The sequence below is a fragment of the Heteronotia binoei genome, chromosome 6, assembly GCF_032191835.1.
Source record: "Heteronotia binoei isolate CCM8104 ecotype False Entrance Well chromosome 6, APGP_CSIRO_Hbin_v1, whole genome shotgun sequence".
Lineage (NCBI taxonomy): Eukaryota > Metazoa > Chordata > Lepidosauria > Squamata > Gekkonidae > Heteronotia > Heteronotia binoei.
Window position 1 is genome coordinate 110287377 of NC_083228.1, and position 23612 is coordinate 110310988.

At 42.4% G+C, this 23612-nt stretch overlaps 1 protein-coding gene across 13 annotated transcripts in view; it reads left to right on the forward strand.

The window, feature by feature from the left end:
- The window catches only part of MBNL1 (muscleblind like splicing regulator 1), a 227432-nt gene that overhangs the window by 191019 nt on the left and 12801 nt on the right, over nt 1–23612 (forward strand). For 4 of the 13 annotated variants that reach the window (XM_060242350.1, XM_060242355.1, XM_060242362.1 and 1 more), the window contains 6 exons: nt 3908–4165; nt 7092–7145; nt 8111–8264; nt 14159–14194; nt 14999–15093; nt 23459–23533. In XM_060242350.1, coding sequence (XP_060098333.1) covers nt 3908–4165; nt 7092–7145; nt 8111–8264; nt 14159–14194; nt 14999–15093; nt 23459–23515 — 654 coding nt within the window. In that variant the 3' untranslated portion in view covers nt 23516–23533. The remainder of the gene's footprint in view (nt 1–3907; nt 4166–7091; nt 7146–8110; nt 8265–14158; nt 14195–14998; nt 15094–23458; nt 23534–23612) is intronic. The other 9 variants (XM_060242352.1, XM_060242357.1, XM_060242353.1 and 6 more) reach the window with 6 other exon arrangements.

Here is a 23612-nt window from a genome sequence, read left to right on the forward strand (position 1 = left end):
CATTTAATCAAACTTTTGTTGTTGTTTTTCTTCTAGAAGATTTGTTAGTGTAACTTGGCACAGCTTTTTTTTCATTTTAGCTAGGCAATTCCAGCCTTTCAAAACTTTTATTTTGATGATGAGTCACTGCTTTTTTTGGCAGTCCTAAAACTCTTCCTACTATAAACAGAAGCAGCTTATTTTTTCTGAGATCTGATTTGTTCCCTTTCCCTCCCATGCCCCAAAATATTGCTAATATTTATACCACATTTGAAATGCATAGCCAGCTTTACAGTTTTTAATACAATCACCTTAACAAGAATCCTGGGAGGTAGGTTGCTGTTTTCCCCTCCATGCCACAGATGGGAACTGAGACTAAATGACAGTGATTTCTCACATACTTACAGGCAAGTCCCTGGCAAAGATAAACCTTCCCAATATTGCTACTGGGCCAAACTCAACTGATTTTTTTTGTGTTCTTTGTATTCTTTGCCTCTTAAAATGTCTGCTGCTAACATATTCCACACAGTCTTTTAACATTTTCACCTCAAGCATGTTTACTGCACAGATGCTGTGCAAATACTATGGACTTGGTGCAGCTTTGATCATATTTGCTTTTATTAATGTTTATTTGTACCAACAAAATTTTGGGCACCACAAAGAATAGAGATAACCCTGCACTGTGTAGAATATATGCAAAAATGAATTAAAGACTGGCTCTGTAGCACAAAATGAGCTTGTTTTTATCCAGTAAAAATAGCAGTAAGTGTGGTATGAGCCATTCTCTTAGTGCACAAAACTCAGTGGGAATGAAGAGACATGAAGAATGTCTCCTGGATAGTTCACAAGCCACATCAAAATTCTTGCAGCTTTCCTTGAAATTCCTAAGTTGGTTTGACTGAGAAGGAACCCTCTTGGCTCAAAATCACTTGGTGTTTCATTTTAGGCAAGATTTTATGGCATCTATAGCACAAGTGAGATAGAGTGGCCAACCACCAGGTAGTGCTCGGAGATCTCCCAGATTTACAACGGATCTCCAGACGTCAGGGATTATTTCCTCTGGATAAAACAGCTGCTTTGGAGCGGGGAGGGTATCTCAATGGTATTATAATATGCTGAGATCCCTCTCCTCCCCAAACTCCACCTTGCCTAGACTCCACCCCCAAATCTTCAGGAATTTCTAGATCTGGAGTTGGCAGCCCTGAAGCAGACAGCTGAAACAGCAGTGCTCATTTCCATCCTAGTTCTACACGAAAGAACAAGAAGACTGCAGATTCATACCCCGCCCTTCTCTCGGAATCAGAGACTCAGAGCGGCTTACAATCTCCTCCCCCCACAACAGATACCCTGTGAGGTGGGTGGGGCTGAGAGGGCTCTCACAGCAGCTGCCCTTTCAAGGACAACTCCTGTGATAGCTATGGCTAACCCAAGGCCATTCCAGCAGCTGTAAGTGGAGGAGTGGAGAATCAAGCCCAGTTCTCCTAGATAAGAGTCCGCATACTTAACCACTACACCAAACATGGAGAAGATAGCATGATTTATTTATTTATTTATCAGATAGAAGAGTAACCATGCTGGATTAGACCAGTGTTCCATCTAGTCCAGCATCCCCTTCCCAACAGTGGCCACTCAAATGCCAATGTGAAGCCCACGTGCAAGTTATGCATTCAGCGGCTGTTACCTCCTGAATGATCCTCAGCACTAATGTTCAGAGGCCAGGGCGGGCTCTGCCACTAGGCGAACTAGGCAATTTCCTAGGGTGCCAGCCTTCTGAGGGTGCCAAATTGGGTGCCTTCCATGTGACTCAGTGACATTACCAGTGTGCGGGGGGGCGAAGTTAGCTTTGCTTCAGAGGCATTTTGTCAGATTTATTCTCGGTATAGGATGATCCCTAGCAAGGAATTTGCTTTTTTTTTTAAAAAAATGCTGCACAATTTGTTGATGTTTTCACTACAAGGTCTTGTTCCAGTCTGTCACTATTAGTTCAGATTTTGTCAACATGTATGTAAAGTTAGGATTTTTTTGCCCTGACATGCATCATTTTGCACTTACTGACGTTAAATTTCATCAGCCATTTTGTTGGCTGTTTTGGAGAGAACCTTTTGAATGTTTTCGCCTGTTTGGTGTCATTAAACTTTACTACCTCACTATTGGTCTAATTAAACAGCACCCATCTGAACACAGATCCATAAGAGACTTCCCCCCATCACTTCCTTCCCACTTATTCCCACCCTCAGTTTCAATCTTGAACACTTGATACTGCCTTATACAGAGTCAGACCATTGCTGTATTAAAGTCAGTATTCTCTGCCTGGCAGTGGCTTTTCAGGATCTCAGTTAAGTGGTCTTTCACATCATCTGTTGCTACTTGATCATTTTGTAACAAGGAGATGCTGGAGATTGAACCTGGGCCTTTCTGCATGTAACACAGATGCTCTGCCACTGAGCCATAATCCCCTTCATCTTTTTTAACCATTGTAAATCCACAAAAGGACTTGTGGAAGGTGGCAGGTAATGGAGCACATAAAGGAAGGAAAACATGCAGGTTGTTCCCAGTGACCTCTGAGAACTGGCAAACTGCAGACTGATGTGTGACACATAATGTAACTGTGCTGCATTTGGAAGCAATGAAGTAGGAGCAGTCAGGAAAGAGTTAATAGCAGTGAGACCAGCACAGTCCTTTCACTGCCTCAAATGGAAGGTCTGGGCCATGGCCTAGAATCATACTCCAGAGGGCTTCAGCGCATGCTTTTAGCCAGCCTCACCCTTAGCCATCGAAGCATTTTATTCAATGTACTTTGTTATTTAAAGACATTCCCCTTACAAGATGATCCCATTTCAAACAACATACTGTTGCACGAGCCTGTCATGGCTTAGCTCTGTCCCGAGCAGGCATTGCTGTTTAAATAAGCACAATATTTGGTACTCTTTTATTTAAATAGCCTAGGGGTTGGATAGATTCATGGAAGGAGAGGGGACCATCAGTGGCTACTGCCTATGGGAATAAAGGGTACGTTCACATCCAGAATGAGTGCCTAACGCAAAATTGGAGGATTTTGTATTGCATGCACATTGTTTATAAATATTGAGATGCAAGTCAGTGTGTAGGGCTTTAGTATTAATATTAAAACAAATATAATGTGAAAAAACAGGAACTTGTCTTGCTAAGGAGTGGGAGAAAATCCAGAAGCTAAACACTGAGGTATTATATGTATTTGTCTGCCCTCTTGTGGTGAAATCATAGAAGAACTGGGCTAATTAACTAATGTAGATTCAGGTTGGGTAGCCCTTTTGGTCTGAAGTTGGTTGAGAAGACTCTGTTCGACTGCATCTGAGGAGGTGTGCATGCACACAGAAGCTTATACCATGAATTAAACTTTGTTGTCTCCCCAAGGTGCCACTGGATTACCACTCTGTCCAACTAAATAATGTGTGTCACAATCGCTGACATCATTCAGTGCAAAAAAGTATATATTAAAATATTGTTCTGTAAAACAGATTAAGCAGCTGCGTTTGAAATAGCTTAATTTTTCTTTTCAGTTTAGAAAAGCCCACTTATGACAAAACATTACATTGGGTTTCTGGGTGAGGATGAGCTAGCTATAAAGAGAGAGAGAAAGCTAGGAAAACAAACAAAACAATCCCTGCAGTTTGACTTATTGCTCCCTAGTGGAAACAAACAGCCTTCTTTACAGCACTAAGGGGTCCCTTTTTGTGGTCTAGCAACCCCAGTAAGACTTGAAAACCACAGCATCTAATTACCTTTTGCACTGTCCAAAAGGCCACTGAATATCAAGACATCAGCTGTCTGAATTCTCTTTAAGGTCACTTTGCAAAGAAAGGTGCAGATCCACACACAAACACCACTTTCTTTCCCTTATATTTCATTGTTCAAAAATAACACTGTTTGCATCTCAATGCTGCTGCAGGTATGTCGAGAATATCAGCGTGGCAATTGTAATAGAGGAGAAAACGATTGCCGGTTCGCTCACCCTGCTGACAGTGCAATGATTGATACCAACGACAACACAGTGACCGTCTGCATGGATTACATCAAAGGGAGATGCTCCAGGGAAAAGTGCAAATATTTCCACCCCCCTGCACACCTGCAAGCTAAGATCAAAGCTGCCCAGTACCAGGTCAACCAAGCAGCAGCTGCTCAGGCAGCAGCTACTGCAGCCGCCATGGTGAGTCCACAATCCATACATATGGATATATCGCGAAAGCATTAACATTGTCAGCCACAGAGAAGCACTGACCATTTTAACTCTTCTTGCTGAAGATAAATTTGTCCATTCCCAGCAAGAAGCTTTCAAGCATGTGAAACCAGATCTGCTCTTAAGTAGTTTCAAGTATCACAAAAATACGGTGCAAAATCACAGAGTCTCTCTGTGTATACAAGTCTTTTACATGGCTGCACATGTGCAGATATACAGATTGTTAGCTGTGTGCCTGTAAATACACACATGCACAGAGAAAGAGAGATTTCATTTGTTGATCTGCATATAATTTATCCAAATAGATTAGGAGGGGTCATGGCTGAGTGGTAGAACGTTTGGTATGCAGAAGGTCCCAGGTTCAATCCTGATCATTTCCATTTAAAAGCATCAGGTAATGTAAAAGACCTCTACCTGAGGCTCTGGAGAACAGCTACCAGTCTGAGTAGAAAATACTGGCCCTGATGGATCAATGGTCTTATTCAGTATAAGGCAGCTTCATGTGTTCATGTGTGTTCATACTGTTTGACGTGTGTGTGTATGCCTGTAGAATGAGTTGGCAAATGAACAATTTTTTCATGTCATCAGCTACATAAGGATTACAGAAGTGAGCAATTTCCTCTGCTCCATTGTTTATTTTATGAGCAAAATATGCTATCTAATGAAAAGTTGCAAATCTTTGTATGGGTGGTCTGGACAGAAGTCTGATACTGTCTCACTTCCCAGCTATAGAACACCTCTTCTGCTTCACAATCAAAATCCATTTATGTATCATTGTTGTTTTAAGATAACAAGTTTGTGCCATTTTGGCTGTGCACCCATGTTCCTTGTTTATTGCTGTCTGCCAATTTACTTTAGTAGCAGCTGAAATTGGCTACTTTCATGGTTCCCAAACCAAGTTTCTAATTTCCTTGGTCACATTAACCTTAGGTTATATAGGTGCACAGGTAAGATGGCTCATAGTGAACATTCAGTGTGACCCGAAAAGTAAAGGCAATCCCCTGTGCAAGCATCAGTCGTTTCCGACTCTGGGGTGACCACACATATATATGCACAACCTGAACCAGAAGGAAACATACATCCAGGACAGATGCGGAAAGATTAGTACATGTGACAGCAAAGAACAAAAGAGATGGATAACAACTCTTATTTAGATGCACCCTAACAAACATGTATCTGCTCATATAAAATTATGTCCGGAAGGGCTTTGGTTCAAGTAGCAGAATGTCTGCTTAGCATGCATCTCCAGTTGAAAGGCTTAGGTGACATGGAAGACCTGAGTCCATGGAGAGTTGCCACCAGTCGCAGTAGACAGTACTCACCTTGATAGATCAATGGTCTTTCGAATGTGAAACTATATCTACATTATGAAGTCTCAGGCTTTCTTTCCATGTACAAGATGGTTCCTGAGATGTTACTGAAATTGGGCTGAGGGAGAAAATCATACATGGAACTACTTAGGAGCAGAGACTCTCAAATAGGCTGTAACATGAACTGAGACATTTAAATCATTCTTTGTGTTTCTCATGAATGCTATAATGGTCTAATGAATAACTGCACAACTGGGAAGTTGATGGTGACAGAGTAATAAAACTGGAGGATGCTGGGGAGTATCAGGGAATGAAGGCGTTGCTTAAAAAATAATGGTGGGGGTGTCCATAAATGGCTATTTTAATGGATCCCTGTGACACTCTGCACTGCATTTAGAAGTCCTGTATGAACAGCTAAAAAACTGTGAAGGGTTAATTCTTCACAGAAAAAGAGAGCCTTGAGTGACAGGCTGTTCCAAGAGATCTGATTGGTTAGCATCAGTTGAATGGAAGAAGACTTCTGAATGGGATGCTGAGGAGGATTAAGTCTGGTTTCAGACATAGATGAGAAGAGTTGAGTACTGACAGTTTCAGATTTCAGCTTCAGCTGAGAGAAGTTTAACACAGACAGGAGAATAGGGCAAAGTTGGCAAGAAAGTTTAGGAAGTAGACAAAGACTTTCATTTGGGCTATGGAAAAGGTATAGATCTTCTAGAGAGAGCAGAAAATTCCCTACCCTGTCAGACAGGAAATTAATTCTGAAGAGTTTAGAGATTCCTGGTCTGGTGTGGATAGGAACTCCCTGTAGAAACCTTAAGAGTCAGTTAAAAACTGAAGATGAGTACTGGTGTTTCAAGAGAAGGGGTTTGAGTAGTGGAAAGAGTGCACCAGCCTTCTGGAAACCAAAAGAGTTAGTGAATACCCAAAGAAAGTGTAGTAGAGTATTCTTCAGGAATTTCTTCTTTTCAGAACTCTTCAGGAAAGACGAAAAGAAATAACTAGAGCAGCTCAGTCACAAAAAGGAAAGCAAAACGGAGGGAAAATCTTGCCTCTGAGGGAGGGAAGAGGATGGGGGCGCCATAGTTCCCTTCCTTGTTCTTTGCTTAGCTGTTAATGTTGTCCTATATTTTGTTTATTTTACATAACCTACATAATTTGACCATTAAAATACTACCTCATGTGAAACATTGTTGTGTGATAGTCATAGCACACAGTACTGGACAATGCGAGAGGAGCCTTCTTCTGTGTTTGTAGATTCTTGGGGAGCAACTGCAGAAGGCTGACTCTTTCTCACCCGTTCTCCTTCTTTCACTCTTCCCGCCCTCTCCCATTAGAGAATCTTGTTTGTAATTAACTACATAGAGGTATACCCTCACAATAACAACTCAGTAGTGCCTTTATTGTGCATGCTTAGTCTTGTTATTTGTTGTATATGGCATTCCGATGATTTGTTTTTTATTTGTTTTTTCTCACCTACCCAAAAATGCACTGCTGCCCCCATGATGCACCTCTGCTTGCTGTTTATGTTAATGCGCTTGAACCCCACTGGCCCATTGCCATCATGTGCTCGCTGCCTGCTAATTAAGACTCAGTCGGCTGTCAAATCACTGAAGCGACCCCTCGAGGCAACCTTTGACCTGGTACTATGACCTTTCACCTTTTAGCTTGGCATGTAGCTTTATTGTAGATACAGTTTTTAAAATTAAGTTCTTGAAGTAAATATTCCTTATTTCCTGTAATAATGTAATGTAAGTTGGATGGAAAACTGAGTGTGGTTTCTTGATCCAGTTAATGGAGAGACTGCAAAGTTTAAAAAAAAAGACATTTATTTTCCAGCCAGTGCCCCAAAGATGCAGGATTCCACATTCAGTTTGACAACCTTGTAGAAGTTTCTAAATGAAGTAAGTTTGTGGAGTTTGTGGGGGGGTTTTTCCCCAAAAAGAAATATTTTAAAATGTGTATAATATATATTACATATATATTTGTATCTTTTGGTTGGCATGGCTTAACAATATTCTTAATGTAGATTTAACATTTGTAATGCAATGTTAAAAAGTACCAGCATGGTGTGGTACATTTTCTTTTTATTTTTTTGCATGTGTAGTTAGACTTTGGGGGAAGTGGGAAATATATATTTAATACAGTCTTTAACCTGTTTCGCTCACTGTGTAAGATTTCTCTTTAACATTGCTCTGACTTGTCAATCCTCATGGAGCTAGCAGTGCAGCTTTCTTAGTTGTGTTTCTTCCCCTGGTATTGCTGCTTTCTTACTAAAACAAACCCACCAGTCCTGAAGCTTTATAATAGTGGACTATGCTGGCCCCTAGCACTCTAGCACAGTCATCTCGACAGTGCCCTATTTTGAAGGCCAAAGCCATACTCTGCTATGAAGTTTCAGCCTTGCCCTCTCTTTGAATAGTAAAGCCCGCTCCGCTGCTTGCTTGCTCAAAGGATGAAAGATGGTGGTCATTGACCGTTGAACCGTCTTCTGATTTTTCTGTTTCTTCTCTCTCTTTTTCTCTCCCTCCCTGCCCCACCTTCCTTTTTGTTTTGTTTTTATTTTTTTGTTTTTAAACTGGGATGTCTTACACTCACCTGCTATTAGGGAATTCCTCAAGCTGTACTTCCCCCGTTACCAAAGAGGCCTGCGCTTGAAAAAACCAACGGTGCCACTGCAGTTTTTAATACTGGTATCTTCCAATACCAGCAGGCTCTTGCAAACATGCAGTTGCAACAGCATACAGCCTTCCTCCCACCAGGTAAGTGCCCTTTGAGCATCCTCCCAAGCCAGGCAGAGACAAGGTTAGAAGCATGCCGAGACTTAGCGAGCCCCTCGGAAGGCACCAAAGTTGGGGGAAGGGAGGTCTGACAGGGTGCAGCCTCACACAACCCAGGAAGGACTCAGCTGCTAAACCTGCAGATTCTGCATACGTTTGTCTTGGAAGCAAGGTGTCGGGTGCTTTCTGACTGGATATGAAAACCTGCATCTTCAAAGTATGCACTCTTCCATTTCAAAAGAGCGTTTGAAGTCTTTCCCCCCACATGCCTCTTTTTTGCCTAATCCTTCATTTCACACCTCTTAAACTGTTTTGTCTGGGTTCTTCTTTTATTTTCGAAACTGCTGTAAGACCCCTTTGCTTCAAATCAGTTTAACAAAGATTTTAGGGTAAAAAGGTGACTTTCAAAGAAAGTGGGTTGGGAGGCTGACTCTGTTTAGAGCCAAACAGTTAAAAACTTTTGTTTGATTGGTTTTTTGGCAAAAGCATTTTGAAGTGTTGCCATTGATTTTATCACATGCAGGCACCAGGTCTCAACTATTTCTTTCTGAGATAATAAAAGGGTTCTATAGCGTTTAATCTGTATCTTGAGTTCTGTTTTACTAGATTTCATTTGCACAAGACTTGTATTTGAATTTTAAAAGTCTGGCTTTTAAAACAATTCCTGTAGAGCAAGGGTGGCCAACGGTAGCTCTCCAGATGTTTTTTGCCAACAACTCCCATCAGCCCCAGCCAGCATAGCCAATGGCTGGGGCTGATGGGAGTTGTAGGCAAAAAACATCTGGAGAGCTACTGTTGGCCACCCCTGCTGTAGAGGAAGAGGGACAGGTACTCAGCTACAGCTGTGCTTAGGTGTTTCCAGTCCCCAAGCAGTTTAATTATTTTGTGGGGGTGGGGTGGGACAAAAACATCTAGGAGGTGAATTATTACCATAGTGCAATGTCACATATGTGTGGATCCCTCCAGAAATGGACTTAGAAGGGTGTAGCTCTGCTTGGACTTCTACTCCCAAGTGGTCACTACATGCAATACTAGGCACCACATTTAAAAAAAACAAAACAAAGCAAAGCAAAACTGCATATTTGGGATTAGGTATTTGTGATGCTGCCTTTCACTGACTAAATGTAATACATTTCAGTCCTGGGCAATTCTGAGCATAAATTCATTTACTTTTTGTAAGTTATACCCTACCTTTCTTCTCAAAGGTGATCCAAAGTGGCTGATACTCTGTTTTTTTCCCCCATTTCTGCCCAGTTTAGTTCGTTTTATCCCACAATAACTATGTGAGATAGATTAGGCTGAAAGTGTGTGTCTGGGCAAAGGTCATCTAGCAAGCTTACATGGCAGAGCTGGCAACTCCACAGCTAGGAGAACTCTAAAGGTGTTTAAAGGGCTTGCAGTCCCTTTAAATGCCTTTCAGGTAAACTAGTCAGACCAGGTGAACTAGCCAGCCCAGGCTCCACAATACCTCAGCTGGGACTGGCTGGCTCCTCTTGCTGCCCAGTTTAAACCAAGCAGCTGAGGTGGAACAGAACTCTCAGCTCTGTGCTGTCTTGGCTGGGGTGGCTCATGGTACAGCTGAATAAAAGCAAAAAGAAAAATTGGGGGGATTTTGGGCTCAGCTATGCTGGTAACAGAATACAGATCTCTGATCTGAACTTGGTTTAAGTAATACCCCAAAAATACCATTGAGGTATTTTTCGGGTACTTATTCAGTTTGCTTTATGCTGAATGCACATCCTACTGATGTAAACTCTTCTGATGAAAATTCTTTTTATAGAATCCAAGCCAGCATAAGCTTCCTATCCAAGTATAAATGACAGAGAAAGGAAAGTGAGCTCTGTTGTGAAAGGGCCTGATTTTCTGTATCAAAATCAATGGCAAACACTATTAAAATCCATGTCAAAAAGTAATTAGCTGCCGTAGAAACAGATTCCCTGTTTATTTTTATACTTCAAAAGTGAAAGTCATATTACCGTTTTACAAAAAAACAACACTGACTTGAGCGACCACTTGAAAGAAATATATCGAATAATGCAACTAGTACCATTCCACATTATAGTGAATTTAATATTCCAGTGAGAACATAATTTTTCCAACATACTAAATTCTGCTGCAGAGATCATGGAATGCTCTTGTCTTTTTTCCATTTCTGCCCAGTTTAATTCATTTTTTTTCCCCTGGGGAGAAATGCAGGCTGTGGTTTGAATCCATAGATTCATTAAGTATACAGTTTTATGTAACATCTTGAAATGTTAAACTGCAATAGTGGAGTTCCTTTTTAAAAAGAACCATCAGAGGGGTCCTACACAACCGTGTCTTCTTCATACTTCAAATTGCATTGTAGATTTCCATTGCTGTCTATGTTCATTTGCTTCAAACCCTGTGCTAAAGTGTGTGTTGGTTTAAATCATGAACAAGAATGGTAAACAACAATCTGAAAAATACGTATAGTTAAACTACAGAACATAGCTGAAAAAAGAAACAAACACAAGTGCTTGTTTTTTTAACATGCTCCTATGGTTTACAGAACTAGTAATGTGTATCTCAAAATAAATAGAGCATAGATGTTCTTAATAGTGGCTATTAACTCACTGGACAGGCAAATTCAGACTTTGTTCTGGGTTTGCAGCAAACTATAGTTTGCCATTGACATATGGACCAGCAAACTGACATTTTTACCAACCCTTGCAACCAGGATTCCATAAACTGCCTTGTTTGAATATTGTTATTCAAAGCAACGCCAGAACAGTGCATAGTTTGCAACTTTGGATGTTAAACTGTGCCAAAACCCCAGAAATAACCAGTTTGCTCATAGTATGTGAATGGAGGGAAGAGGGGAGAGGAGTAGCAAAGGCAACTCCGTCCTCCTTAAACACATGCTTGTGTAGTGCCAAGGATCCCCCCAAGCAACAACACTAAAACAATTAGAGTTAAAAAGGTCCTGCCAAGTGAAGCTCAGATTTAAACCGATTCATAGCCCCATCTGTTCTGAAAGTGCAGCTAGGAGTCAGGCTTGAATGCCTGTGCCCCTACTTTGTTATGGAGGTGTACGTACAAAGGCATGCTGTTTGACCCGTTTCTCAAACTAGCCTTTTGAAGAGGCTAGAATCCCATGGTTCTGCCACGCAAGAGGGTTGAATTGATGGAACAGAATTCCAATCTGTCCATTCTTCTATTGCCTATTAATTGCCTATTAATCTGGTGATTGGCATGACAATTGTTTCCTTTAAGGACTACATGAACACAGCCTGCTGTGCCTGGCGTACCATTGACTCAGAGCTCTCATGCTTTGTACATTCATGACACATCCAAATGTCAGTTTCCTGCCCTAGGAGCTAGAGTGGGTTCAGTGATGCTGTCAACTCAAGCCAAGCCAGCTTCTGTTTAATTTATTTTCATGGCCAGGGCATCTCTACAACCAGAGGAGTGTTCCTTCAGATAAATCCTCCTGTCAATTCGAGGAATGGATTCACATAGTGTGGGTGGCTAGGATATACAGTAGTACAGACTTCATTCAGACATAACATTCCTGATATTGCAAAGTATAATGTGAATTATGAGAAAGTGCTTTTGGGTACACTTCATCGGCCCCCTTTCTGCTACCTCCCCTTGCATGCTCCAGTTTCTTCCCTCCTGTCCTTTCGTTGCTTGAGCAAACTCTGCAGTGCTGTGGTGTACAAGGACCAAACTGTGAGTTGCTCAAAAGAAACTGGGAACCAGAGTGCACGAGCCTGTAGCACATTTGGAAGATCAGGAAGGTGGTGTCTGAGCCATGCCAGTCAGCATTGGCCAGTGCAGAAGCTGCTGTAGCTGGGAATGGTCAAGGCCAAACCATGTTGAGATTCCTCGATGCCGTATAGTCTGGAGGAATAATGTTAATATCAAGTTAGTGGCCTCTTGCATGTATGAGCATGCCTGTACTTCTGATGTTTCCATCCAATATCAAAATTAACCTTTAAACAGGAAGGTATATTTATTTAATTATTTAGGAATGAGAAAATACTATGAGGGAGCAATTATAATGTCAGTTGTAGCTTAAGATGGGTCACAAAAATCAGACATGTTAGATATCCATGTTCCATATTTCTAGGGAGAGCGGCTTGATAGCACTGAGCTAGTGAGAAGCTGTGCGTGTTGAATGTGTACTTGAAACAGTGCATTTTGCCAAAGCAAATAAAATTGCACAAATTCAAACACATCTCCATAATAATGCCCCCTACCTCATTCATATTGTGAAGGAGAACATAACCCCTCCAACACACCATAGATTAATGGCAGTAATAATGCCTTATGATAGTGATTCATTCTTTTACATACTTTTCTTATTTAAAGAAGGAAAATAGGAACATTTATTTAAATGCAGTAAACTCATCATAGAGCTCATATACCCCAGTCAGATGCCATCTGACGAGTGTTACTCTGTTATGCCATTTGGCCTTTGGGGTTTTCCTGCCTGCCAGTTTTGTTGGGCCAAAAAAGGTAATTGACTCTGTAGTGTATATTAATGTGCACTGTAGATTATTCCAGCACCACAGACAATCAGAGTGGAATGACTCATACACGAAGAGTCAGAGAAGCACCCATTACTTGATTCTTAAATTTTCTATATGAGCCAACTAGGATTTAGGATGGCCCATGCCCCCTATTACACCAGAATAATGTCACAAATGTTAGGTTGTAACCAAATATACCATTCAGCTGTTGTAATGGCACTTTCACTTGGTGATAGGTGATTTCTGCAAATTTTCCCCTCTCACTTGAGACCCCTCCTCTTTGCCACCCTCCTTTTTGGCCCCAAGAAGCAGAATTTCAATGGATTTAGTGGGATGAGAAGGTGTGGAGAGGCATGAAATCTGGCACTGCCAGCTTCATTCCACTGGCAGAAGTTTGAATCTAGCCCAGGTAGGGTTGACATCATGCCAGCGAAGTTGCACAGCAACGCTCTAGCATTTGGGGAAAACTCTATAGCATTCATTTATTTATTTTATTAGATTTTTAGCCCACTCTTCCCATAGGACAGGCTCAGGGTGGGTTACATCATAAAAACTATCAATAATAAAAACAATAAAAGACCAATTTAAAATATATAAAATCTAAAACTACAGAGTGATAATAGAGACTTAAAATGGCAGGTTCTGCCTCACAGACATGGCCTATTGTCAAGGTCTAGCAGATCTGGGCATAAGAGTTCTAACCATAGAGTTTTTAGCCTGCTGTGATGACAAAATGTCAATGTAATGTCATTGCATCAGTGTCATGGCCACATGAAGAGGCTGCTGGGGCTTCCCCTGCCAACCTGCTGGCCATTGGTAGATTGAAGCTCTAAAATCAAGGGACCCCTGCCTAAACTGAGTGTCCAGCAACCCTAAGCCCAGGACATTATGTTTAACATGAGGATACTAGATCACAGTACAGAGAGATGTACCATAACACCATAGTGCTTTATATATTAAAATAATGGAAATTGTCAACCCAGGTTTCAGGAAATAGGTTTTAAGTCTACATTTAAAATGGGCTGGGGTGGGGGAATAATGAATGGACAAATAAATCTTTCTTACTGAAAACTGAAGAGTAGTTTTATCATACAGTTACAGGTCACATTGCTTTAAATACCAAGTTCCTTTTAATTAAAAAAAAATACCAGCACACAGTTCAATCTGCTTTTACCCTACCCTGCTCATGTGAGACTAGTTCTAATTGACCACCACTGTGCTGTTTGATTTGATTGTGCTGATGGTTACATGCCACTGTTCCCATAATAACCAATTTTATTCTTTGTGCAAATGAGATTTTTCTAATTACACGTGTGATGGGTTGTTTTAATTCTTTTCCCTTTGCAAATCCACCTTCCTGTTGCAATGCATGATGGGCAGGCTCAATATTGTGCATGACACCCGCTACAAGTGTTGGTAGGTGCCAGCTTTGTTTCTTGATTATCTTAAAACCTGTTTAGCAGCTCACGGACTTTCAAAATCCACTGCTGGGTCTCTAACAAAGCGCTACAGTGCCAATTCATCTCCCCCCCCCCAACCCCCGCACTAACACTTGTCAATTAAATGCATTTGCTTTATTTAATTGACACAGACTACCTAGAAGGTCATTTATGTTTTAGCATCTCTGTGTCCCATTCCCTGCCCCTACTCCCCCCACCCCGTCAGCCTTGGTGGATTTTGACTGGACTCTGAGTTCCAGTAATTTAGAAACTGTTTTGCACTTTAAGTAACATGCAGTGTACATAATACTTCATGAAAGTAATACAGAAATAAAATGTCATGCCAGCGGGTTATAAATATTATCATAGGGGGGTTTTGGTTGTTGTTTGTTTTGTTTTGGGGGTTTTAAAATGAGATTTCACTGTTATAAGATTTTAACCTTAGGGGCTAATTTAAGCGTGTTTGTTGAATATATATGGAAATGATTAAGCTTGATTGTATATGAAACCTTGCACTGATGGTAATGAGCCTTTTTTCCTTCCCTTTCCTCCCCCCCTTCTGCCTTCGTCTTTCATCTCTCCCTGCCCCCCCCCTCGCTGTCTGGAATGTTCTCCTGCTTTGCGCTGTGGTTGCATGTCACTTGCGGGTGGCGGCGTCTCGTCACACGGCTTCTCTGCTGATATAAATACCATACTCGATGACTCTACCACACGTTGCCATGGTTTTCCCATACTGCTACACTCTTCTGTATGTTTGCTTATATGATTTTCCTTCCGAAAGTTCCCATGGTGCACGGCGCTACGCCAGCCACTGTGTCTGCAGCAACAACATCTGCCACAAGCGTCCCCTTCGCTGCAACAGCCACAGCCAACCAGGTTTGCTAATTTATAGCTTTGTTTCTTAAACATAACTCAGAATCGGTGCTTCAAAGGAGCATGGGGAATCCTCTTTTTTTTTTTTGGTTCGTTTGTACCTCTTGTTGGCCTACACATTCTTGTACAATCTGCAGCAACACTAAATTGGCCTTCCATCCATGCTTTGAAAAGTGCTGCAGCTCCCTTTCCAGTGCTGAAACATTTTACCCTCTCCCTGAGTCACTCAAACATACGACAGTCCATATTGCCTTCTCCTCCACTCTCTCCACCCCCAGTTTTTAAGAATAGGAATAGGAAGAATAGTATCAAAGAGAGAGAGAGTCTTTTTTTTATGCAGGATTTCACTGGCGTTAATTAAGAGCTGTGCAGGGAAGGCTTGAAAGAACAGGGATCTGAGCCAAAATGTACTCAAAGCTAAATCTAATCAGAATTAGAATGCTTGAACCAGTCTAGAAGCATGACTTTTCAACTATTTTCTTCAGTTGCAAACAGATAAAGCAGGGAGAAATCTTTATCAGGCAGTGAGCAAACCAAATTATGTTTAGCTTTATGATGGCTCGCCCTTCTGCTTCTTGATCTGAAAATATCATTGCACCTAGCGCTAATATGATGCTTGACAACAAGCCAGCAAAAGGCTTCCCTTTTTAAGGACCATAAACATGATGTAGACAAGCAGCCATATTTAGCTGTAGAATCTATTGACTTTTCCTGGAATTCTGACTCAGATTATGGTCAAGAATGCAAAAGTTTGCAGGGCAGTACAATAGAAAGCTCCTAGGTCATGATCTCAGCCCACCAGCAGCTTGGTGGTCTTCCCATTTCCCACAGAGACAGACCAGGTTTGTTTCTTTGTTTCAAGTTGCCTGGATGGCCAAAGTCCATTGAGTTGGTATGTTGCATGGATATCAGCTCTTGTAAGGGTCTGAAATACTATATGGAATTTGGTGGTGGTGGTAGAAAATGCTGTCAAGTTGCAGCCAACTTATGGCAACCCTTTAGGGTTTTCAAGGCAAGAGAAAAGCAGAGGTGGCTTGCCATTGCTTTCCTCTGTGTAGTGACTCAAGACCTCCTTGGTGTTCTCCCACCCAAAAACCAACCAGGGACTGTTTAGCTTCTGGGATCTGCTAAGCTCAGCACCATCCAGGTCAGAGCTAAGAGCATTCAAAACACTTTATATAACTTACCTTAATGATGCAACAACTCTATAAGTCAGGTCAGTATCCCAATCCCCCTATCACGGAAGAATAGCTAAGACAGAGAGAGGGGCATGTCCAAGGCTACTTAGCAGACACAAAATTCAAACATGAGACTTTCTGATCCACAGTTTAGTCTCTTAGCCATTATGCTACCCTACTTCTCCAGTCTAAATTCCTCCCAACTAATTATTTAAAATTAAAATATGAAATCCATAGGCCCTACTGTGTTAACAGTGTAGTGTGCAGGAAACTGATGGCTGGGAAAAAGAATGTTCAGTATGCCTCCTATCCATCCATCAGAACCAATAAAGCCATGGCTTTCAGTGCTCCAGTGGGATTACTTGCCATAACCTAAAGATGGAGAAACCCCCTTGGATCCCACAAGGTGCTGCTGATGGTGATTATTCTGACATCCTGCCCCTCAAGAATCCCTTGTGGTTTGAGGAGGCTGCAGTGCAAAGGAAGAAGGGGACAAAATTGCCCCGCCACTTCCATCAGCACAGTTCCACAACTACAAGAGAGAGGAGAGGGCAATTTCACCCCTTCACTCTCCACTGCAGCCTCCCAACCTCACAATTGTTAGATCATGTGGATCCTGCAACTATGGGAATAAACTTCTCCATAGTTGGAAAGGACTGCTGGGGGGAGGGATGTGCAAAGATCCCTGTCCCTTGAGTTCACAGATATTGGGATCGCAGCCACTTCCTGCTTATACCTTAGGGAGACCTGATCCATGAGCCTGGGATAGAACCTGGGTCTATCTGCTGACTTGCAGTTTTCTGCCCAGGCCTCTTTCAGCCACACAAGTTCATGGCTAAAAGTTCCAACAGCCATTGCCTGCAGTCTGCTCCCTTGCTTAAGCCTACCAGCTCCCACCAATTCTGTGTGGCTGCATCTGTGGGGGCTATGCAGCTGTGTCCCTCCCTTTTTCCCTGGGTGGCTTCTTAGCTGTAGCAATGTTATGCTCTGTTGGCCATACCATTGTCCAGCAATCGGCAGGATAGCAGGCTGGCTATGAACTGCTACTGCTTTTCCACTGTACCACTAGCCCTATACAGGTGCTTAATTCATCCAGAGTTCAGACAGAATATGGAAGGACAAATTACTTTGATGTTGCTAGTCTGATATACTTCTTCTTTGAGCATATTCAGTCTCTGCATTTGAACACATTTGGAGATTGAGGAGTTGCCCCTGTAGGGCCCAGTTTGTGGGTATAAACTGTCCCTATCAACAATACATTTGCCAGTAATTTGTTCCTGACATTCATACCTGCATTGCATTGGAAACCTAGTAGGGAAGACACTTCTAGTGCTACACTAAGTAAATAACTAACAAAACCACCACCAGGGTAGCCCATAGCAATTCTGGAATCCATGGTGATTACTAAAATGCTGCCTGCCTTTGTGCCCCACCAGCCATATACCTGAACCTTACAAATGAGGGAAGGGCTACCTTCTCCACTTCCACATTGCTGTATGTCAGCTGCTTGGCAACTGTCCTCCTTGTGCAAGGGCAGTCCAACAAGTGGCTGACTGCTGCTGCACAAATGGAAGTTGGAAGGCTGGAAACTCGACAAAGCACAACCTGGGATTGCAGAGAACCAGCTGTTCTTAAATGAAGAAGGCATGGTGGGTGGTGGTGAGAGAAGGCAAGCATATTTCCTAATGGCAACTCATGTGTCGGTATGTCTTCCTGCTGGGAGAGAGAGAGGGAGTGTCCCAGAACCTTCAACTGGTCACATTACATAAGAACATAAGAGAAGCCATGTTGGATCAGGCCAATGGCCCATCCAGTCCAACACTCTATGGGTGTTTTCGCACTCACCTTCAGCCGGCGCCGCGACCCTCTTGACGACGGAGGATCTGTGCTGATTTCCCACACGAAGCGCTGGAGCAACCAGAAGAGCCGCCAATTTCCGGCGCGAAGCCCGCTCAAGCGTTTTCCTGCTTCCTGGCGATTTGCGTTTGAGCGGGCTTCGCGCCGGAAATTGGCGGCTCTTCTGGTTGCTCCAGCGCTTCGTGTGGGAAATCAGCACAGATCCTCCGTCGTCAAGAGGGTCGCGGCGCCGGCTGAAGGTGAGTGCGAAAACACCCTATGTCACACAGTGGCCAACCCCCGCCCCCCCCCCCGCAAGTGCCATCAGGAGATTCACAAGTGGGGCTAGAAGCCCTTCCGCTTTGCCCCCCCCCCCCAAGCACCAAGCACCAAGCATTGCTAAGGACAGAAAATACTTCAGCAATATTTTGGTGAATCTATATGTTATGTTAGGACCAAATGAGAGATTATCATTCCAAACATGCCCCTGTATGAATCGATGGTGCAGTCTCATTTGGAGTACTGTGTGCAGTTCTGGTCGCCGCACCTCAAAAAGGATATTATAGCATTGGAGAAAGTCCAGAGAAGGGCAACTAGAATGATTAAAGGGCTGGAGCACTTTCCCTATGAAGAAAGGTTGAAACGCTTGGGACTCTTTAGCTTGGAGAAACGTCGACTGCGGGGTGACATGATAGAGGTTTACAAGATAATGCATGGGATGGAGAAAGTAGAGAAAGAAGTACTTTTCTCCCTTTCTCACAATACAAGAACTTGTGGGCATTCGATGAAATTGCTGAGCAGAAAGGTTAAAATGGATAAAAGGAAGTACTTCTTCACCCAAAGGGTGATTAACATGTGGAATTCACTGCCACAGGAGGTGGTGGCAGCCACAAGTATAGCCACCTTCAAGAGGGGTTTAGATAAAAATATGGAGCACAGGTCCATCAGTGGCTATTAGCCACAGTGTATGTGTGTATATACATTTTTTTGCCACTGTGTGACACAGAGTGTTGGACTTGATGGGCCGTTGGCCTGATCCAACATGGCTTCTCTTATGTTCTTATGTTCTTAACATATGAGCCAGAAATAGTGGGGCACAAGAAGGCCATACTTAAAAGTTAAATTTGCAGGTGGAAAGATGCTTTAACTTGTTTCATACCAGCTGATATCCCTGAAGTGTTCCCCTCCCAGGCTTTCCCCCCCACCAAGGATCACATCGGAGCAAACTGTTGGGAACACTGGGGGAAAGGGAGGTACCCTTTGTCATGATTCTCTAGTAACGTATAGGTTTACCCTTAGGTACTGGCATTATCAGGAATCATTGTCCCTCATTTTAGGGTCTCTTCTTCATACAGGTGACAAGCTGACAACAAACCTAGATAGGTTGTTGCATATGCAGACACTGTAAGCTCAACTCGAGTTGTGCTTCGATAAAGACATACAGGGCATCTCATTGTGTGTCCACCTAGTGGTAGTAGCTGTTTTTCTTTTTTCATAACAAGTTCCATCTGCACCAGTAGAGCCACAGTGAGATGCCATATTTCCCCATTCATCCCACAACGCCAGTGAAAGAGAACTTGTGCAACCCCACATTTCACCTCTGCCTTGCTGTAGGCCAAAAATAGACTACCAACTCCCTATATGAACAAATGAATATATGCATTGAGCACTGTTGTCACCACAGTGGGGGCTTCCCATGTACTCATCTGATGATTTATGCATCATAAAGGCAAGAATGGACCATGCTGCAAAAATTCCCTAGATTAGGGAATTAGATTTGATGTGGATCTGTTTACAAGCATCACAGTCAACTTTCTCTAATCAGCCTGAGAATCACTGATGCAAAGTCACCACTGACAGGTCCTGGTCCCCTCCGACAAATGACACTGCAACTTTTCTATGTCTTTTCAAGCCCCCATGCACTTGCCACCCAGATTCTGGGCATTCTTTCGTTGTATAATCTGACCATTTCATGCGTATCCTCTCTGGATCTTCATAATGCGCTCCAGTCAAGTCCCGCAGCCAACCCTCAGTATATACATATATAAGCCATATATGTATATAGTATGTAAGCAATGCTGACTGTGATGTAATGCCACCAAATGCAATGTGCATGCCTGCAGAGAAGGTCTTAAAGATCTGGCCCTTCATCTTCACTGACTGGTGCTGAAGGTCCTTGGTCTGTTTCGACAGCACTACTCTTGAAGCTTCTACACAGCTGGGTGCAACATCTTCTCCTGCTGCCGTAGAAAACCAATGGTATGAGAAGCTTCATTACACTTGGGCACCCTTTCTGTGCAAAAATGCTGTAGTACTGTATAAAGAGGACACCTAAAGAGCAAGTACAGGGGTGGGGTGGGGAGAAGAATCACAGAGAGTGGCTCAACTAAGAGGGCAGCTGTGTTGGTCTGCAGTAGAAGAGCTAGACTTTAGAGACCAACAAAATTTGGGAGGTATAAGCTTCCAGGTATCGGATGAAGGGAGTTTGAGTTTGGCCCTCAAACATTTATGCCCTAAAAATCTTGTTGGTCTCTATGGTGCTACTGGACTTGAACATAGCTCAACTAAAACAATTTATCTCAACTCTTTTTTTATCATCTCCTAGTCTTTCTAAAGTATTTTCTGATTCAATACCTGCTAATAGGATGTATATAAAAGCTGTCTCCATACAGAGATTTTGCTTTTGTTTGACATCCCAACCAGGGCAAGGGGGTTTTTTGTTTGTTTTGTGAGCATTCACACAATATAATCTACTAGTTGCCCACTTTTCATTTTTTCCTTTGCTTTGCTGTGATGTTTCTCAAACCTGGGTTGATACAGTCTTTTCTGGAAAGATCACAGTCAATGCATGTTTGTACATCATGTGGATGAATGGTGTGCCCTTTTGGCAGGTACCATCCACATCAGTACCATTTTCTGTGCCTGGGTGCCCCACCACCACCATTTTCTCCTGCAACACATTTTAAAAATTATCTGTTGGCAGCTATAGCATTATAGCAGTCTGTTTACGAATTCCCAACTTTCTTTTTTAAAACCTGTAAAATTTTAGCCCTTTTCCTTGCAGAGGCTGATCTCTGTAATAAAAAGGCTATAGAGTTGTTTTTTTAAAAAAAATGGATACTGAGAATTCAGAGGACCTAGCATGTAGGTCATTATAATGCTATAGCAACATGTCAATCACTTTTTTTTAAAGCTAGAAAATGCCCTCCAGAGGTTTGAGGCTAGCAGCTTGGGCAAGAGAAGTGCAGGGAATGCTGCCATGAGGATGCTCTGTAGCCACTGGGATTTCCTCTGCATTCCATTTGGCAAAGAAAACAGAGAACACTTGCCATATGGAAACAGCCAGTCTGCACTATGGAAGTAGTTAAATAAAAATTGGCCTTTGTCCAATCCAACTGCATTTCAGTTTTAAGTAATGCTACTTCATTTATAGGAGCCACGTGGTGCAGAGTGGTAAGCTGCAGTACTGCAGTCCAAGCTCTGCTCACAACCTGAGTTCGATCCCAGCAAAAGCTGAGTTCAGGTAGTCAGCTCATGGTTGACTCAGCCCTCCATCCTTCCAAGGTTGGTAGAATGAGTACCCAGCTTGCTGGTGGGAAAGTGTAGATGACTGGGGAAGGCAATGGCAAACCACCCGTGGGTCGGTAATGACTCTGTGCTTGCACAGGGACTACCTTTTTTAGACCATAGCCGCCCTGAGCCTGCTTCAGCGGGGAGGGCGGGATATAAATAAAATAAAATAAATAATAATAACTTAGTTTTTACTTAGGTGAAGGCCCAAGCCATTCACGGCCTATATATTCCTAACAGTTATGATATGCAATACTGTGTTTCAGTGGATTCCCAATGTGAGCTGTAAAATGATGTAGATCCACCCATGAGAGCATGTATGGTGTAGTGATTACAGTATTGGACTAGGATCTGGGAGACCAAAGTTCAGCTCTTTCACTGGGTGACCTTAGGCCATTCAGTCCTCTCAGCCTAACCTACCTCACAGGGTTATTATGGAAGAACATGATGAAATAATCAGGCAGTGCAAGCAAGTCAGCTAGCTAGTCAGAGCAGTTAGTGGTTAGATGCAGGGGTGGCCAACGGTAGCTCTTCAGATTTTTTTTGCCTACAACTCTCATCGGCCCCAGCCAGCAGGGCCAGTGGCTGGGGCTGATGGGAGCTGTAGGCAAAAAACATCTGGAGAGCTACCGTTGGCCACCCCTGGGTTAGAGGATTGAAATAAGACTGGGAAACCCAGGGTCAGCACAGTGATGAAGCTTGCTGGGTGACCTCAGAGTAGTCAATCTTGCTCAGTCTAAGGATTGTTATGAGTCTAAAATGGGGAGAGGAAAGCCATGGTTGCTGCTGTGACTTCTTTGGAAGAAGAGGAAAATATGATAGATACCCCTATGGCCCCATCAGTCAATCCCAAATCTTAAAGAAATGAAGCATAAACGATGAGACATGAATAGAGCTTCCTCCTAGATCTATGTGTGTAAAGTGCTGTCAAGTCACAGCAGGCTTGTGGTGACCCCATAGAGTTTTCAAGACAAGAGACGAACAGAGGTGGTTTGCTATTGCCTACCTCTTTGTAGCAACTCTTGACTTCATTGGTGGTCTCCCATCCAAGTATTTACCTGGGTCGACCCTCCTTAGCTTCTGAGATCTGAAGAGATAAGGCTAGGGGGAACAACCTCAGTACCCATATTACAATGGCTGCAGAATGGAACTGGAAAATATGTGTCAAAAGCAAACTTTTAAATGCCATTTCTATATGAGGATAGAACCAGTAGCAATATTCTTGGGAACCAGCATCAAACGTTTATGTGCATGGGCAGCCACAAATGGGAAGTTTTTATAGGTGTCTCTGCAAGACATATGGTGAGAATTGCAGTTCAGTATTCCTGGGTCACCCTCTGATATGCCTTTCACCCAAATCTCAACACAGCTTAAACCAGGAGACTGAAGCACTTGCAGAAGATTTTCTTTTTAGAAATCTGGCTCAGAGCAATTTAAAACTGAGACTGCAAAGTTCACAGGTCAGAATGTTTCTAAATTTTTTTCCTGAAGTTGAAATACCCCCAAACTCATAATATTGTGTAGGCCAACAAAAAGGGCTTTTGGAAACTACTGCACTGCATGAACTTTTAATTGTTAACATTCTAAATGATCAATAATATGTATTAACATTGGTTGAAAAAAAAATTAACAGCAGGGGTTTTTGCTACTGTACAATCTATGTTTAACATATAGTTACAATGTAAATGACCACCATTCTCCTGAGGTATTTTGCTACTCCTTAATAAAGCATGCGTACTTGTTGAGCATTATAATTCACAGTTTACATTTATTGTTTTTAATAGATACCCATAATATCTGCCGAACATCTGACTAGCCACAAGTATGTTACACAGATGTAGACATTTAATCATCAAACAGTAAGTTTCCAAAGTGCTTTTGACTCACTTTTTAATACAGAATTTGTGCAGGTCACAGCTGTTTTCCAGGAGAGGTTGT